Genomic DNA, 15,983 nt, shown 5'->3' with positions numbered 1-15,983 from the left:
CTGCAGTCATCAGCCCTACTGTACAGACAGGGAAACTGAGGCCAGAAAAGTCAGCTCGGACTGAGCCAGGCTGGGCGGCAAGAGGGGCCGCTGCAGGCCTCTGGCCTAAGGAGACAAGACTAGCGGGTCTGCGGCCCCACCCGCCCGACCCTCTTACGCCCGCCCCCTCCCCATCCGGCCTGCAGGTCCCAGGCCCCTGGACTAGTTAACTGGCCAGGCTCGGGCCAGAGGCACAGGCCACTTGGTAATTACGGGGAAACAATCCCAGGTCTGTGTGGATTCAGCCCCGACCTGTTCTGCCACTTTCTGGCGAAGGCAGAACCCGTCTGGCAGCTCTGGGCCGACTCTGTCTCCTTTCTGCTCCTGGCAGAGAGAACCAAAAACCCGTCAAGCGGGTTTGGCCAAAATATTGTGTCTTGTTGCCCGTGCAAGTTCACGCACTGCTCACTTCGGTCTCCCTCGGGTGGGGAGCGCTCGGCTCCCGAGGTCGCAGAGGTCGCTGCCGCGGGGGGCCATGTGAGTGAGTACCCAGGGACCCCAAGGCGGGCAGCTCCAACAACCGGGGTAGATGAGGGGGCGGAGGCGGGTTGGAGGGAAGGGCTGGCCGTGAAGGCGGGAGCCCCAGCCCCTGCGGGCTGAGCAGAAGGCAGGGGTCAGCAGACCAGCCGAGAGGCACAGCCCCCTGCCCCGGGACACTCCTTCTGAGGGGGAAGGAGGCTCACTGAGTTTCCCGGGCAGAGGGTCAGGGTGCAGAGAGGCAGTGCCGGGCCTGACACCGCCACACCAGGAAGTCGTCTGGTGTGGCTCCAGGGGACACCGGGGATGGGCCGGTGGCCAGGCCCTCCATCTGGACCTACCCTCACCGGGCAAAGGGGGGCAACCATGGGGGTGGGGGTACACGGTGCAGCGGCCTCTGACTCTGTGCTGGGCACCAGGGACCCTCGGCTGCCCCAGGCTCCATGTCCCCTGAAAGATAGTGACGATCGGGGACGTAGGTCGCGCTCACCCTCCCCCGGCCAGGCCTCAGGGTGGGAGCGGTGAGGACGCAGCCACCAAGGGCCGGCCCATCCCCAGGGAGTCGGGTTGCAGGGCCGCTGCTACCCGAGCCGCCCAGCAAGCGCACACCTGCCTTTCCCTTCTGTGCATGTGCGCACGTGTACGTGGGACTCACAACCACACGGGCATTTGCGCGTGTGTGCACATGCGTGTGTGCCTGTCCCTGGGCCTGTGCGGGGCTGAGCATGTGGCAGGGGGAGTGACCAAGGACGGCACACGTGTGTGTGGCATCTGTGTGCTGGGTGCAGGCCCGTGTGCGCTATGACATTGTGAGGACACGATTGCCTCCCTGGATGTGTGGGAGTCACACGTGCGTACGCGTGTGTCACGGATCTATGTCTGGCCGTACTGGAAACCACCCCAGCGGTGACACTGCCTGCACATGATACTGGCCCGGAGTAGCTAGGGGGCCTAGGCTGCAGGTTTCTGCCCTGGCTGTGCCCCTAGCAAACTGGTGGCCACAGAAGCTGATGTCGCTCTGAGCCTCAACTCCCTCATCTGTGAAATGGGGTTGTCATAGTTGCTTCTCGGTGACTGTGAGATCCAGGGAGAGGTCCCATGCCGTGCGCTCGTGGGTGCCGAGCACCCAGGGCTCCCAGGCTGGTCCCTGACCCCCAGCCAGCCCGCCCATGTGCAAGGAGTCCTGACGGCCCCAGGAGGCACAGACACTTGTCCCTCCCGGAGCCCAGGTCAGGATCCATCTCCACTGTTTGTTTGAGGAACAGGGACACTGAGGCACAGCCAGGCATGTGATTTGGCCAAAGTTGTGGTGGACGTGTGACCCGTCACCACAGAGGCCCCCAAAGAGGGTAGAGGGAGACCCTCGACCGGCCCTAACAAGGGGAGCTGGCCGGAGGGTGACGAGCCCTGCTCTCTCAGCCACACACTCGGACACCAGAAGAGTCGGGGGCTGGGCTGGCCTGGGAGCAGGGCAAGAACCCGCCTCACTATGGGACTGCCACTCAGCCTGATGGTGCCCAGTCCAGCTCTATAGTTGGAGCCTGCACACCCTCTTCTGTGTGCAGGGGCTGGAGGGCACGTCCCCTGGACATGGTCACCCAGACTCAGTGGACCCAAAGTGTCCGCACAGTAAGCAGCTGTCCAAAGATGCAAGGGTGTGTCTGTTGGAATCTGAGAGCCCCCCCCCTGAACTGGGGGGTGGGGGATCTTGTCCCCTAGCAAAGGCCCTTTGTAGCAAGGGACTCACGCTTGTCCGAGAGAGGAGGCGCTCCCGGAAACAGCCCTGCGAGCCACCCGGGGGCCACGTGAGAGGGCGGCACTCGTGCACAGACCGCAGGCGGTAGACACGGGGGTCTCCAGCTGCACATAGCCGAGCACTCGCCCCTCCGGGCTCCTGGCAGAGATGCGCTATCTGGAAATGTGTCACCTGGACACGCATCACCGATGTCAGCTGGAACACCCGCAGCGTCAGCCTTGGGCCCAGTGCAGATGGGCGATGTGCAGGCTCATGGTGTGGCTGAGCCACCCGGCCTTCCTACCCCCCGCACCCTCCAGCGGCTCGGCCCTAGCAGACACCTTCCAGTCTGAGCATCCAGGGCAGGAGAGGTGGGGTACCCCTGGGCCTGTCTGGGGGTCCTAAGGAGCAGAGTTCGGGCCTCTCTCCACACCTGCCCCCTGGCCCCCCAGGCCCAGAGGTAGCAGCCTTGCTCCTGACGCTCACAAGGGGCTCCCCCAACCCAGCCCCACTGCAGACGCCCCGAGCCCACTGGACCTCGGCTTCCCGGAATCCTTAGGGCCCCACAGCTGCTCCCAGCGCGCCCAGCAAACACAGAGCCGCCGACCGGGAAGACCTGGGCGCAGAGCCCCTGCACGAGGCCATCGGGGCTACCACGGCCTCCGCTCTTCCCCCAACAGCTCACCCCAGCTTTCTTCCCCAAAGCCCCGAAGGCTGAGGCTGCGGACTTCAAGCCCCGCTCGGCCTCCCTCCACCTCCTGCCCCTGCCTTGGATCCTCCAAGCCCGGGACAGATGCTGCCCAGGAACTGTCTGCTTTGCCTCGGCCAGGGCGTCTCTGACACCGGCCCACCGTCACGGCGTCCCCGGGCACTCTCACCTGCGGGTTGCATGGCTCTGGGCCCCCCAGGAGGCGAGGGGGCTTCCCACATGTCTCACCCCTTCCAGCTCTGCTTCCAGCCACTGGCACATCCTGGGTCCGTGCTGCCCCTGCTGTCCCTCCACTCAGTGTGTCCCTGCCCCGGAGAGTGGAGAGCATCTCCTCCTGTCTTTCCGACACCCGAGAGGAGGAACCGGGGGGGCCAGAGGGAGCTTGGGGTGCAGAAGGATCCTGGGGATGGGGGACGGAGCCCACCAGCCCGACCTGCACACCCTAGAGTTGCCACAGGGGATGGAGCCCACCTCCCGCTCCTACTCTGAGCCCACACAGGCCTCTCCCAGTCCTGCGGGCCCCATCGGCTCCCTTGGGCGGCTCCTTTACGGGCTGGGGGAGAGCTGCCTGTCTGGCGGGTTGGGGTGGAATTTCCAGCGGTGCGGCTCAGGCCCTACCCAGCCCTCTGCGCCTCACCTGCCCTGGCCTGAGCCTCCACTCACTGCCTTAGCTCCCGGGGGCCCTGCTGCCGGCGCGGCCGGGCACAGGAGGACTCGACCCTGGTCTGCACAAACCCCAGCATGCGTTCAAACCCCGGTTCCCGTGAACACGGCACCATTACCTCCGTGGGCCTCGGTTTCCCCACTGGGAGAGCCGGCTCCCCACTGCCCGGACAGGGTTAGACAGACCAGCCGTAAGGATGTGACGGTCTGTGTCGCACTTGGGAATGGGGCCGGGACTACCATTTATACCCGCTCGAGCACGGGTCCCTCCCAAGCCCTAAAAGGTTGGGTCAGGTCTCCTAACCTGCAGGGACATCCCCCATCAGGTGAGCATCTGCTCCGGCAGGACACTCCCAACCCCTCTCCATTCAGCACACAGCCACCCAGCAGCCACCCCCAGGCCCCTGGCCATCTCTTGGGAGTGGCCCGGGGCCTGGGCAGATCCTCAGAACAAGTTCGGAAGCCCCACCTTCCCACCACACCCCAGCCAGCCCTGCTCAGCGGGCTCCCACAGCCCCTGCGGGACACGGGACCTCACTCTGTCCTCCTGCCGATGCTTCCCAGGGCTCTGACGTCTGACCTCAGGTGCACAGAGCCTGTGGAGAGCCAGACTCCACGGTTCAGGCTCCCTTGGGCAGCTCCAGAAGCCCTGCAGACTCCAGGAGAACACACGGGGGCTGCTCCCCTCAGTCAGGGATGCCCCCCAATTCCCACGCCCAGAATGGCCCCTGCCCCAGCTCCCAAGACCCAGAGCATCACGACTCTGCCGTGCTTTGTGTGCAGGAGCCTCACATCAGGCCAGCTCCCATGGCTGGGGATCACTACGGCTGGCCCCTGGGGCGGGGAGCGGTCATTCCGCCCAGCAGAGGCCACTAGCAGGGACATGTGGGGGCTCCTAGTTCGGGGCTGTTCCTCAGGGGGCTGCTGCGAACCCTCGTGTGCTTGTCTTCAGTGCAAACTGAAATTCAAATGGGGCAGCGTTCCTTTGGGCAGCCGCAGGTGGCTGCCCAAGACCACAGTGACGGGGCCCCAGGCAGGTGTGGGCAGAGGCCCTCAGGGGCCTGAGCCACAGCTGTGCTGAGCATGTGTTCTCACGAAGCGGAGGGGCTTGGGCCCCGGCGGGCATGGCAGGAGAGAGAAAGGAGAGGTCTGGGTGGACGTAGGAGGCCAGCAGTCGCTGCTGACCAGTGGGGGCGGGATGCCAGCGGGCAAGGGGCTGGGAAGGCCAAGAGCTCAGCCAGCCGCCTGTTGGCGGGACCCAGGAGACTCCAGGGCTCCTCGAGCCGAGGACAAGACAGGCTACTTCCCCTGGCGTGGTAGCGACACCTGGAGAGGGAGACAGTAGGCTCCAGCCCCAGGTGGGCCAGGACAAGCCCCACTCTGCTCTCCGAGAGACAGAGAGCATGGGCCCCTCCCCGGCACAGCAACAGCCCAACGCTGGGGACAGCGGGCTTCAGCTCAGCCCTTCCCAAGCCAGCATGACCTCTGCCCGTTTCCTCCTCTCCAGGCTGGGAACAGAGGGGTGGTAGAGGCCCGGAGCTCGTCACTGTACCCTGAGCACGGAGGGGTCTGGGCCAGAGCCGTGGAGAGCCATGGAGAGCTTCACAGAGTCACTAAACAGGCTCAAAGAGGTCCACGAGAACGAGGTCCGAGGTGAGTACCATGGGGCAGGTGTCCGTGGCCCTCACCTGGTCTGGCCACTCCTACGGGTCAGCTCCAATTCTTGCCAGACCTGGGGACCGCGCCTTCCAGGCCCGGACAAGGCGTCCTAACCCAAAGCCCAGAGCTGCCACGTAGCAGTCCCCAGCCTCCGATCAGCCTTCCTGAGTGCCTGAGTGTGGCCCTGGAGTGTCTTCTCCCAAGGGGCCTGCTAACAGCGCAGCAGGAAGAAAAAGCCGCACCCCCGGCGGAGAGCCAGAAGCTTGGCTGAGACAGGGTCCCGCTCAGGACAGGGCAGGGGCGCTCTGTGTCTGGCAGAAGCATGGTCGCCCACCTCTAGGACTGGGAGTTCATGGCTCTGGAGCCTGTCCAGAATGTCCCAGGGTTTGGAGCTGAAATCCCTCTGCTTCCCTGCAGGACCCCCAAGCCAGCTGTGCCATAGCCCACACACCGTGCATTCCAGCCCTAACCACAGGGCTGGAGCCACCCCACTCGCCTCACTCGAGGACCAGCCAGACCCTCCCAAGCCCTTTTCCCAGTAGCAAGCGACACACCACCCTGAGGGCCCAAGGGCCTGAATCTCTTCCCCAGCAACCCGGCGACACTGGGGGTGTGTGGGCTCAAGTCCACTGCAGCCAGGTGGCAAAGAGGCAACCCCTCGCCGCGGTTTCCCCAAAGAGCCTGTTTTTCAACACTGGCTGTGCCCCCCAAAAAACACTCCTCTGGGACTTGGCCCGGTGGCTGGTCACTCCTAGCCAGCATCAGGGTCCCTCCCAATCTCCAGGCAGACACCAGAGTCAGAGAGCCCAGGGGGTCCCAGGCAGCCGTGAGACTGGGTGGGAGCTGCCAGCCGGCGCGGAGCAGGAGCCCCCCGGGGCGGCAGCCTTGGGTCATCAGTGACGGGTGCAGGCAGGCAGCAGGAAGTCTACGGAGAGCCCCACCTGGCAGCCAGGGACAGGAGGTACCCCGGGCTCTGCTGCGTGACCGGGCCTGACCTCCCACCCCTTTCCTTGCTCCTCCAGGTCTGCAGAATAAGCTTCTGGAGCTGGACTCGGAGAGATGCCGGTGAGTCCAGACAGACCCTGGCCTGGCGGGAAACCGATGAGAAAGACAGTGGCCACGGCCCAGGGTGCTAACCCTGCCCTCAGCCAGTGATGCAGAAGGGGAAACTGAGGCTCAGCGTGGCGGGTGGGGGCGGGTCTCTGGCCCGAGACCAAGCCTCCAAGAGCAGGTGGACCCAGGCCCGGAATCTCTAAGCCCCCCTGAGTGAATGGGGACCCTCCGGTGGGTGGGCAAGCCGTGTCCACTCGGGCACCTGCGCTCCCAACAGTAACCAGTAGGAACGCTGCTTGGGGGGGCCTCAAGGCCTGTGGGTCCCCTCCATCCCCATTTCGCATATGGGCTGCCGCTTCCTAGCGGTGCGAATGGCCCGTGGACCCAGCCTGGTAAACGCTCATGTCTGGGCTGCTGGGTTCCGCACGGTGCTTGCAAGGAAACGTCCGTGGAGGGCGCAGCCAGCAGGGCCTGGGCCGCGACCTCCCCCGGCGGGCGAGGCCGGCCTGGACGCAGCGCGGGGCTCCCGAGCAGAGCGGAAGACGACTGGGCTCGCCCCCACAGGGACGCGCAGCGGGTGGAGGAGCTCTGCGCCAAGAACCACCAACTCCGGGAGCAGCAGAAGGCGCTGAAGGAGAACGTGCGAGTGCTGGAGAACAGGTGAGCCCCGGGCAGGGCTGGCGCCGCGGGGGAAGGCGGAGCTCCGAAAGCTCTGGGGCACAGTCAACCAGGCAGGGGTCTCCCCTGTGCAACCTCAGAGCCCAGCGCTGCCATCTGGGAACGGCAGGGGCACCTCTCGGGAGCGCCCCCTCGTGGGGGCCTTCTCAAAGCCGCCTCTTCCGCACCCCCGCAGGCTGCGGGCTGGCCTGTGTGACCGCTGCATGGTCACCCAGGAGCTGGCCAGGAAAAAGCAGCAGGAGTTCGAGAACTCCCTCCTCCAGAGCCTGCAGCACGTCTTCATCCTCAGTGAGCCCCACCCCCTGTCACCCTGCTCCTCGGTCTCCCCCAAGGGGGTCCAGTGACCCCCAGGACCTGCTCAGCCTGACCTGGGGTCTAGGGAAACACACAATGGTACAAAGCCCCAGCGGGCCCCAGCATGTCCCTCACCGGCCAGTCACCCAGGCTGGGGGTCCCCCTGCCCCCAGGACGTCAGCCCATCTTCCCTATAACCACAGTGCCCCACAGAGCCCGAGGTCCCACCTGCTGACGAGGAGCACAGCCCTCTTGCCCTTGGGGGACACCCCAGAGACAAGCTCGGTGCCGCGGGGGGGGGGGGGGCTCCAGGCCGCCGGCTCAGTAGCCTCACCCGTCCACTCGTGCAGGCCCCGGGCCAAGGCGGCACAGTGGGGCACGGGTCACGGACGGGGACCTCCCTGGCCCTGCCCGGCCTCCCCTCCCCTCGTCTTTACTAATCAGTGCCTTTTGCAGCCAACGAGTTGAATCGGCTGCAGGGGGAGAACGAGGCGTTGAAGGAGGAGGTGAAGCGGCTTCAAGGCCCGCGGTGAGCGGGAGGGAGGCGCCCTCCGGCCCCCGGCGCAGGGTGCAGAGAGGAGGGAGCAGAACAGTGGGGGTGGGGGCTCCCCCCAAGACTGCGCTGAGGACACTGGTATTTGAGAGAAGCCGGCCCGGCGGCACTAGCCACCGAGAGTGGAGCCTCCGGCAGTGTCCAGAGAGGGCTCTTTCCCGGTCCCCTGAGTGTCCCCGCAGGGGTGGCCTGGCCCCCAGGAGGGTGCCCTGGTCCTTCTGATCGTCTCTGGGGGCGCTGCTCTCGCTCACCCTCCCTGTCTTTGCCTCCCCTCTGGAGTCAGGCTCAAGCCCCAATGCAGGGAGGGTGCCTCAGACCCCCCCTCACCCCTACTACTCCCCTCCCCGGGCGCTCGGAAGGCCATCAAGGAGAAGACGCTGGAAGGTCACGAGGAGGCCCAGGATGACCATCCAGGTGCGAGTCCCCAGAGACAAGGTGCTCGGAGGGACAAGAGACCGGAAAGCTGGACCCTGCAAGATCACGGAGCCCTGGGGGTTGGGGGGGCTGCGCCGCCTACCCGTCGGAGGGCCTCCCAATCTGGCCTGCCCACCACCTCTCCTCCCACAGAAAAGTCTACAGGGTACAGGACATCTCCAGTAGCCCAAATCTCCCCGAGTGCCAACCGGCCTGAGACTCGGGCCCCGGACGTGGTGAGGACCCCTTTCTGCCGGACGGCCCTCGTCTGTGCCGGTCCAGCCGTCTGTCCTGGGTGCCACGCAGGGACCCCTGGGTGGAGGCGAGGCTCAGAGGGGGTGGGTGGCCTGCCCAAAGTCACACAGAAAACAAGGGCAGAGGGCAGTGCTGACCCATCTACCCCGTGCAGAGCCCCCAGCGAATCTCCAACCAGCTTCACGGGACCATCGCTGTGGTGCGGCCCGGCTCCCAGGCCTGCTCCACGGACCAGGGCCCCACCAACGGGACCCCTCCGCTGCCACTGACCAGGAACAGCCCGCCCAGCCCACCCTATGAGCACAGCCTCCCTCTGGACAGGTGAGGCCCTGCCCAGCCCCCACCAGGAGCAGCCCCAGCTGAGCACGCGTCCAGGAATCTGGTCCCACTTTTCCAGAGGTGGCGGGACAGGGCTGGGGGACGGGGTGTGGGAGCAGCTGCGGGGGACGGAGGCTTGGGAACCCCTCTCAGACGTGAGGTCAGACCATCCTTCCTGTCTGAGAACATCGTCCACAGGTGGGCCGGGGACAGCCTAAGCCCAGGTTCCGAGGAGAGAAAGATCTTCACGGGCGGGTCCCTCCTCAGACCCCAGGCCCCAGGTCGCCTCTGGCCCCTCCACCACCGTCTACGTGGGCCCGCCCCCTCCGCGACCCACCTTGTAACCTGGGACAGCTCGCCTGTGACACGGAGGCTAACCCCGGGGCCACAGTGACGGGGCTTCTCCTCCCCCTGCAGCTTTCTGCCGGCCTCCCGGGCCCCCGTCACGGCCCGTGAGTCCCTGAAGTGCTCCCTCCAGGCTGACCACCTCTTCCTCCTGAACCACCACCTGTCTCTGCACCTTCAGAGCCCACCCTGCAGCCCCCAAGCACCCCCCACAGTCCCCCGTGGCCCCCGCCCCCAGGGCCTGAAGGCTGGGGAGGTGGAGGCCTGGGAGGAGTCGGCGGGCCTGCTGGGGCTGCCTGGGGCCCTGGTGGATGTGCGGGACCCTCGGCTGGAAGGGGCACTGCACCTGCTCCTTTCCCAGCAGCTGCGGGCCCAGGGGTGGAGGGTTAGCGCCTGGCTGAGGGGCCCACCCACACCAGGGGGGACCCCACCCTCCCCACCAGTCAGCTCTGACTCGGAAGGCCCCCAGGGCGAGGCAGCCGGGGCAGCCCCCTCTGGAGGGGGACACACACAGCCCACAGGCCCAGGCAGCCCCAGGGGACAGGAAGCCACAGCCACAAGAGACCACGTCCCAGACAAGCCCCTGGACCTTTCAGAGCGGGGCCGGGGCCGGGATGCCCCAAAGCCTCCCGACCGGCAGGGCTTCCCCAGCCCTCCAAGGGCCCACACTCCCAGCCCGGAACCATCCCGGGGAGCGGAGCCCCCTGCCCAGTCTGGACCCTGGGAACTCAGCAACGGCACAAAGGGAGCCAGAGCTCCAGAGTCAGAAGAGCCCCCCACCCCTGCGGTAAGGGCCTGCCCCCGCTCTTGGCCTCCACAGACCCCCGGTCCAGGCCAGCACCCGCCAGGGCCCCGGCTGTGCTCTTCCCTCGGCACCTCCACGCCGGTCCCCTGGGGGAAAGCCTGACTGCCTGATTCGCGCTAGAGGGGAGATGGCTAACCCTCCAGCAGCAGCCCCGGGCACAGCCCCAGTCTCACAGGCCTTCCCAACACTGGACTGGGGGCAGGGCGGCTGCCACAGATGAATTCAAGCGGCTTACTTGCTTCCCCCAGGATCCCTCCCAACCTCTAACAGGGCACCAGCGAAACACGCCCTCTCCAAGCGGGACAGGACTGGAGCTGAAAGGGAAGCCAAAACCTCCTCCCCACCCACACGGGCCTGATGCTGATGGTCCCCCTGGCAAGGGTGAGTCCCCGGAGTCCCGAGACCCCAGGAAGTGGTGCCATAGTGGGAAGCGAGGGGGGTGGTCAGCTTCAGCTGGGTGGGACCTGTCCTAGGCCCAGCTCAGTCCCCTGGCCAAACCCTGGGTCTAGGGCGTGGCACCCCAGCTGCAGACCCAGCGAAGAAGCAGGGGCCCAGGGCAGGCACATCTCTGACAGCAGACAGGAAAGGGAAAAGCATCATAGCAATTCGGGCTTTAGGACAGGGACTAAGCCTCTGTCACAGAGAGAGTCTAGGGACAGCTCAGATGAGGGGCCACTGCGGAGGGTGCAGGAGAAGCTGGCCGGTCCTGCAGTCCCTCTGTGCTGCGGTTTCCTTCAGTGGTCACTCTTAGTCTGGCCTGCCAGGAAGGTCTCTGCTTCTGCCCGGCTCCAGGGCCCCCAGCCTGGCCTGACCCACACCCTGCATTTCGCAGAGCTCAGCAAGGCCGGAGTGCAGGCGCTGGAGGCAGACGACCTGGACGCGTCGGAGCCCTCGGACAATGAGGTGAGCCCCCGCCACACACCCGGTGGGGCCACTGAGCCAGGGCTGTCCCAGGCTTGGGGGAAGGTCCTCTCCTGACCACACCGCCACACCCCTCAGGTGGGCCTGAGCTCCGAGGTGGGGGCCGAGCCGAGCACGCCAGGGGAGGGGCCCAGGTGCTCCTACACCAAGGAGCGCGGGCAAGACCTGCCACAGAAGAGGAAACGGGCCTCGGGCCCATGGTGCGAAGGTATGGTGGCCGGGGCCATGGGGGGCGGGGGGTAGCCATAGCCTCTTGCCCGCACCCCACCTTTCTGGCTGCTAGGAACCATAAACCAGTCCTTGAACCTCTCCTAGCGCAGGCCCCTTAGGAGAGGGGACCCAGTTTAGGACAGCACAAATCCAGGCTCTCTTCAGGTCACTGTGCAGCCCGAGCCAGTCCCATCAAACTGAGCCTCATTTTCCCCCCCCAGAAAGGGGGAACCAATGCCAGAGCTAGTGTGAGATTTCAGCAGGATAAGGCTGAAGACCGTGGTTCTCACCATCTTTGTTATCAGCTGAGGTGGAGAGCCACAAGCAGCCCCCAGGCCTGGGGTCCTAAAGCCCTCTGGTCTCCCTGTCCCTCGCTGGAGGGGAGACTCCTGGGCCCTCCTGCCCACCTTCGAAGAGGAGCAGCACAGAGGCTGCAGCCCTCTGGGTGCAGAGGTGTTTGCTCAGGCTGAGGCCCTGGGGGCCCTCAAATGTTTGCCAAGGCTGGTGCCTGGGGGCTCCTCCCCGGAGGGCAGCAGGAGCAGTAGGCTGGCCTGAGGGCATCAGCACAACCCTTCCTTTCCTGCTCTGGCCGCAGAGGCAGCTGGGCGGGGCCACGGGCTCCCACGAATGCCTGAGCTCATGACGGATGCCGCCCCGCCGTTTGTGCAAGCTGCCTGTGATAGGCAGGCTGGGCTGTGGCCGCCACAGCCGGGAAAAGGGACAGTGGCCTGTGTTTGCTGGCGCACACGTGGGGGAGGCCAGCACACCTGTCTGATTTCAAGCCACTTCCTGCTGGGCATGTTGGGGTGCCAGAGTCCACGGGGTGTCGAGGTATCGACCTCACCCTCCACTCGGGGCCAAGCCTTCTCTGTCCCTAGTCCTCCCCGCTGGTCCAAGATGGGGCCGCCAAGCAGGAACCCAAACTCTGCCACACACATGCTGCTGGTCAGTGAGAGCAGGGCCCTGACCCGCCGGGGCTGGCACTGCTCAGCGCCAAGGGCAGCATCCGTGCCGGGGTTCAAGGTGGCAAACATAACCACTGTCTTTGGAGCTCACTGCCTGCCCAGGGATGGTCATCGCTGTTTCACAGATGGGAAAACTAGCCCTCAGAGAAGTGAGATGGCCTGCCCAAGGTCACAGAGCTGGCACGTGAGGTCAGGATTCCAACTGGACTCATCCGACCCAGAACCTGAGCTCATTCTGCATCAGAGATGGGCCTAGGGCCCAGCATCTCTGCAGGACCTGGCAGTAAGGTCCCAAGGACAGACAGCCCTCTCCTATACCCCAGGTCCATGGAGGCACCCACCAGTGCCGTGGGCACCTTAAGAGCATTTCCCTAGAAGCTCGATTTATCCAGAAGGTCCCAGAACTTCAGCAAGGCATCCAGACGCTGAGGCCCGATGGGCTTCAGGGTCACACACCTGCAGAGAGCACCCCCACACAAGTTGCCCATGCTCACCCTCCAATCCAACCAGTTCTGCCCCGGTGTCTGTTGCTTCCAGGAACAGGTCAGCCCCACCAGGGTAGGCTCCCACGTGCTCAGCTCCCCTCACCCCCGTCCCATCCACGGGGCCCTGGGCAAGAACCCAGCAGCGCCGTGAGTGAGAACTGCCAGCCCACTGCTCTGCTCCCTCCTAACCTTGGTCCACTCTCCACAGCCTCCAAGAAGCCGCCACCGGGGAGAAGGAACCCAGGGGAGCCCCCGGCAGCTCATGAGGGGTCCGGGAGCCCAAGGCACCCTGAGGACAGCAGCCCCTCACCCAGCCACAGCAGCTGGGAGGAGACTTAGCGGGCTGCTCCCAGGGGCGCCAGAGCCTGCCCAGACGCGGCTCCCCACCTGACATCCAGCCCAGCAGACAGCCCAGCACAGGGCAGGAGGGGACTGGTCCTGGCCCGTGGCCACAGGGGCTGGGAAGACCAAGAAGAGGTCTTTGGCTGGTTTTTTGAATCCCTCCATCTCTACCCTTCTAGGAAATGACCAGCTGGTCCTGCTGCTCCCCCCACACCCTAGGAAGTAGGGTTCAGGGAGGAAGGGGTCACTCAGGCTCCAGCCCAGCCCAGCCCCCACCTCGGCTACTCATAGGCCACCCTTCCTGGGCAGTGCCCCCACCTCTCACCATCCCAGACTCCACTGGCATCCCTGACTCCCAGGGCCCTGCTGCCCAGTCACCCCTTCCCTGACCCAGCATGGAGCTTGAACGGTGGTCTCAGGCGCCCCCTCGTGGAGCCCCACAAACACGCTGGCTAGGGAGGGCGTGGGGCACCCGGGATCACAGGTGTCGAATGTTCCGCTGGCAGACTCAGGGCTCAGCTGGGTCTCCACCTGCCTTTGCAGGGGATTTGCGAGGCTCTGGAACACATCCAGGCCTGGGGAACAAAACCAGCGCCATCTGCAGAGGGGTACCACTGGGGAGGGCTGCAGGGAACAGAACAGAAAATGCACACCAGCCTGCAAAGGGTTCCCTCCTCACTGGCTGTTCCAGAGGCCCTGGTCCCACACCTGCCGTTGCAGGCCCCAGGGCGCCCAGCCAGGACTGCCCGGCAGGCACTCTGGGATCTCCAGCTCCCTGCACCGCTCTCCCTTCAGGACGGTGTGTCTCAGAGCACCCTCTGCCAGAGGTTAAGCAGGTTCCCAGACCCACCGAATCCAGGTCTTGGGGGCAAGCCTGCACATGAAGTTTGAGAAATTTGAGAACTGCCCGTTGCAAGGCAAAAGCAGGAGACCCGTCGCTGACTGGGCTGGGTGAGGCCTGGGGCAAACTGGGAGCACAGGCCGGACCTCCAGAGCACGGCTCTGCCCTGCTCACTGTGGCCTGCCGGCCGGCCCAAAGGCCACAAGGACTGAGTTTCCAAGAGGGAGGTGTAGGGGTGTGGATGTGCACATTTGTGTGTGTGTGCGAAACCTCCTGTTGTTCAAAGTGGCTTTGATTTTCTCGAAATCAAATAAAAGCTGTGTGCTCCATTCACATCCGACTTGTAGGCCAGGGCTGGCTCGGGGTACCCTGGGCGGAGTTGAGAAGCTACATGGCGTGGGAGCCCAGGGAGAGAGCACAACAGACTGTGCGAGAAGACCCCATTCCTGCCCGTGATCCCCCGACACCCTCCGATAGCCACTCAGCGCCCGCTGACAGAGGAGAAGCACCCCAGGGTCCAGCTCTGCCACCACGCTGCAGGCAAGCAGGGGTGTGGAGCTGAGAAGCAGGGAGCAGGTAAGACCCCCCCCACTCTGTCCCTCCATGATGCCCTGAGCACAGCGCCTCAGGTCCTGGGCTCACTCCCCCCTTACCGGGGCCCCACAAGGCACACCCGGTAGCAGCCCCAGTTTACAGACAGAGCACTGAAGCTCAGGGAGGGTGAGAAACTCACCCAACGTCACCCCGCCAGCAGGCAGCCGCGGAGGCTGAAGCTGGGGCAGACGTTCCCCGCTCCCCAGGCCTCAGCAGGCATCAGGGGCAGGGGCGCCACCTCGGGCAGGGGCGCCAGCTCGGCCGGGGGACTCCCCCCAGGGACCTTCAGAGCGCAGTCTTCCTGCCCATGAGCCCCTGGAGGCTCCTGATCAAGCCCCACTTTCTACCTGATGGAAAACCCGTCCACGCTCCCAGGCGCGGGAGAGGCTTTGAAGAGCCATCCCAGAGGGCAGAGGGCAGAGGGCAGAGGGCAGGCTGGACACGGGGTGGCGAGTGAAGATGAGGAGAAGGGGCCGCGGCCACTGGGAGAGGGGTATGGGGTCCGAGAGGGCAGCGGCCATGCAGTGGTCTCCCCTGGGACAGGAAGTGCTGTCTCATGGCGCTGGCCCCGCCGGCCCCACGTCCTCTGCAGGGCACAGAGCCCGCGCGGGGCGAGGGCGTGTGCCGAGGGCGGCGCCCCAAGCCTTCTCCCGGCCGCGGGGACGAACCCGCCGACAAGTGCCCAGATCCGCGGCCTGCGGGTGCCCCTCGCGCAGCCAGGAGCCGCGGACCCAGGCCGGACGGGGCGCAGGAGTGGCCTGGAGGCGGCGGCAGGACCCCGTCCCGCGAAGACGCCGGCGGCTCTGGGCGCGCAGAGCTCGCAGCCCAGCCGGAGCCGGAGCCGGAGCCGGAGCCGGAGCCGGCGGCTCTGAAGTCGGGGCACGGGGCACCGGGACGCCCGCGAGGCGGAGGCTCGCCCCGCCGAGGCCAGTGCGCTCATGCCCGCGCGGACGGCCCCGCACGGCCCCGCACCTGCCCTCCCTGCCCGCGCGCACGGCCCCCGCACGGCCCCGCACCTGCCCTCCCTGCCCGCGCGGACGGCCCCGCACGGCCCCGCACCTGCCCTCCCTGCCCGCGCGCACGGCCCCGCACCGCCCCGCACGGCCCCCGCCTGCCTGCGAGTCCCGAGGCCCCAGGCGCCTTCTCCCGGCGACCCTCAGGGTCTCCAGTCCCTGAGGGAAGCGCCGGCCCCGCCCGCCTTCCCAGGGAGCCTTAGGGGCTCCCCGAGGGGACGGTCCTTTGCAACTCGAACGCCGCCGCCCCGGCAGGCTTCAGCCCCGCGCACCGGCCGCCAGCACTGACCCGCACCCCACAGGACACGTGCCCGGAGCCCAGAGACTCGGGCTCCACGGAGGCCGACCATGAACGCCACAGCCCCGCAAGGACAGCGGGGCGCCGGCGACCCTGTAACCGCCGCCCCCGAGGCGGGGATTCGAACCCGGGTCGGCGCCGACGCCGGGCGGACAGCCGGGCCCCGCGGGGCTTCTCCCCGCCCTCCCGCGCCGCGCTCCCGCTCCCTCCGGCCGCGGCCGCACCGGCTCTAGGACCCAGGGGAGCCGCCCCGGGACTCCAGGCCCGCCCCCGGAACCGCGAGGACCAATGGGTAAGCGCGACAGCAATATATTTGC

General features: G+C 66.4%; 2 protein-coding genes across 3 annotated transcripts in view; both read left to right on the top strand.

Moving 5' to 3' along the window:
* Positions 1–402: 402 nt before the first annotated feature.
* On the top strand, positions 403–14,094 carry RBBP8NL (RBBP8 N-terminal like). 2 transcript variants are annotated; one of them, XM_059407359.1, is made up of 14 exons: positions 403–516; positions 5,131–5,276; positions 6,305–6,347; positions 6,900–6,995; positions 7,189–7,301; positions 7,764–7,836; positions 8,144–8,274; positions 8,428–8,510; positions 8,684–8,850; positions 9,265–9,979; positions 10,246–10,378; positions 10,830–10,900; positions 10,997–11,126; positions 12,787–14,094. In XM_059407359.1, the coding sequence occupies exons 2-14, from the start codon at positions 5,216–5,218 to the stop codon at positions 12,915–12,917; spliced, it is 1,947 nt and encodes a 648-aa protein (XP_059263342.1). In that variant the 5' UTR covers positions 403–516; positions 5,131–5,215; the 3' UTR covers positions 12,918–14,094. The 2 variants fall into 2 exon arrangements, with proteins under 2 accessions (XP_059263342.1, XP_059263343.1); XM_059407360.1 differs by having other exon boundaries at positions 403–520.
* Positions 14,095–14,911: 817 nt separating this feature from the next.
* CABLES2 (Cdk5 and Abl enzyme substrate 2) overlaps positions 14,912–15,983 on the top strand; it is a 14,905-nt gene continuing 13,833 nt past the window's right edge. The window contains exons 1-2 of the mRNA XM_059407714.1: positions 14,912–15,281; positions 15,624–15,958. Coding sequence (XP_059263697.1) covers positions 14,912–15,281; positions 15,624–15,958 — 705 coding nt within the window. The remainder of the gene's footprint in view (positions 15,282–15,623; positions 15,959–15,983) is intronic.

This window comes from Mustela nigripes, chromosome 7, assembly GCF_022355385.1.
Source record: "Mustela nigripes isolate SB6536 chromosome 7, MUSNIG.SB6536, whole genome shotgun sequence".
In the NCBI taxonomy this organism is placed as follows: Eukaryota; Metazoa; Chordata; class Mammalia; order Carnivora; family Mustelidae; genus Mustela; species Mustela nigripes.
This window is presented reverse-complemented; position numbering and strand designations above follow the sequence as displayed.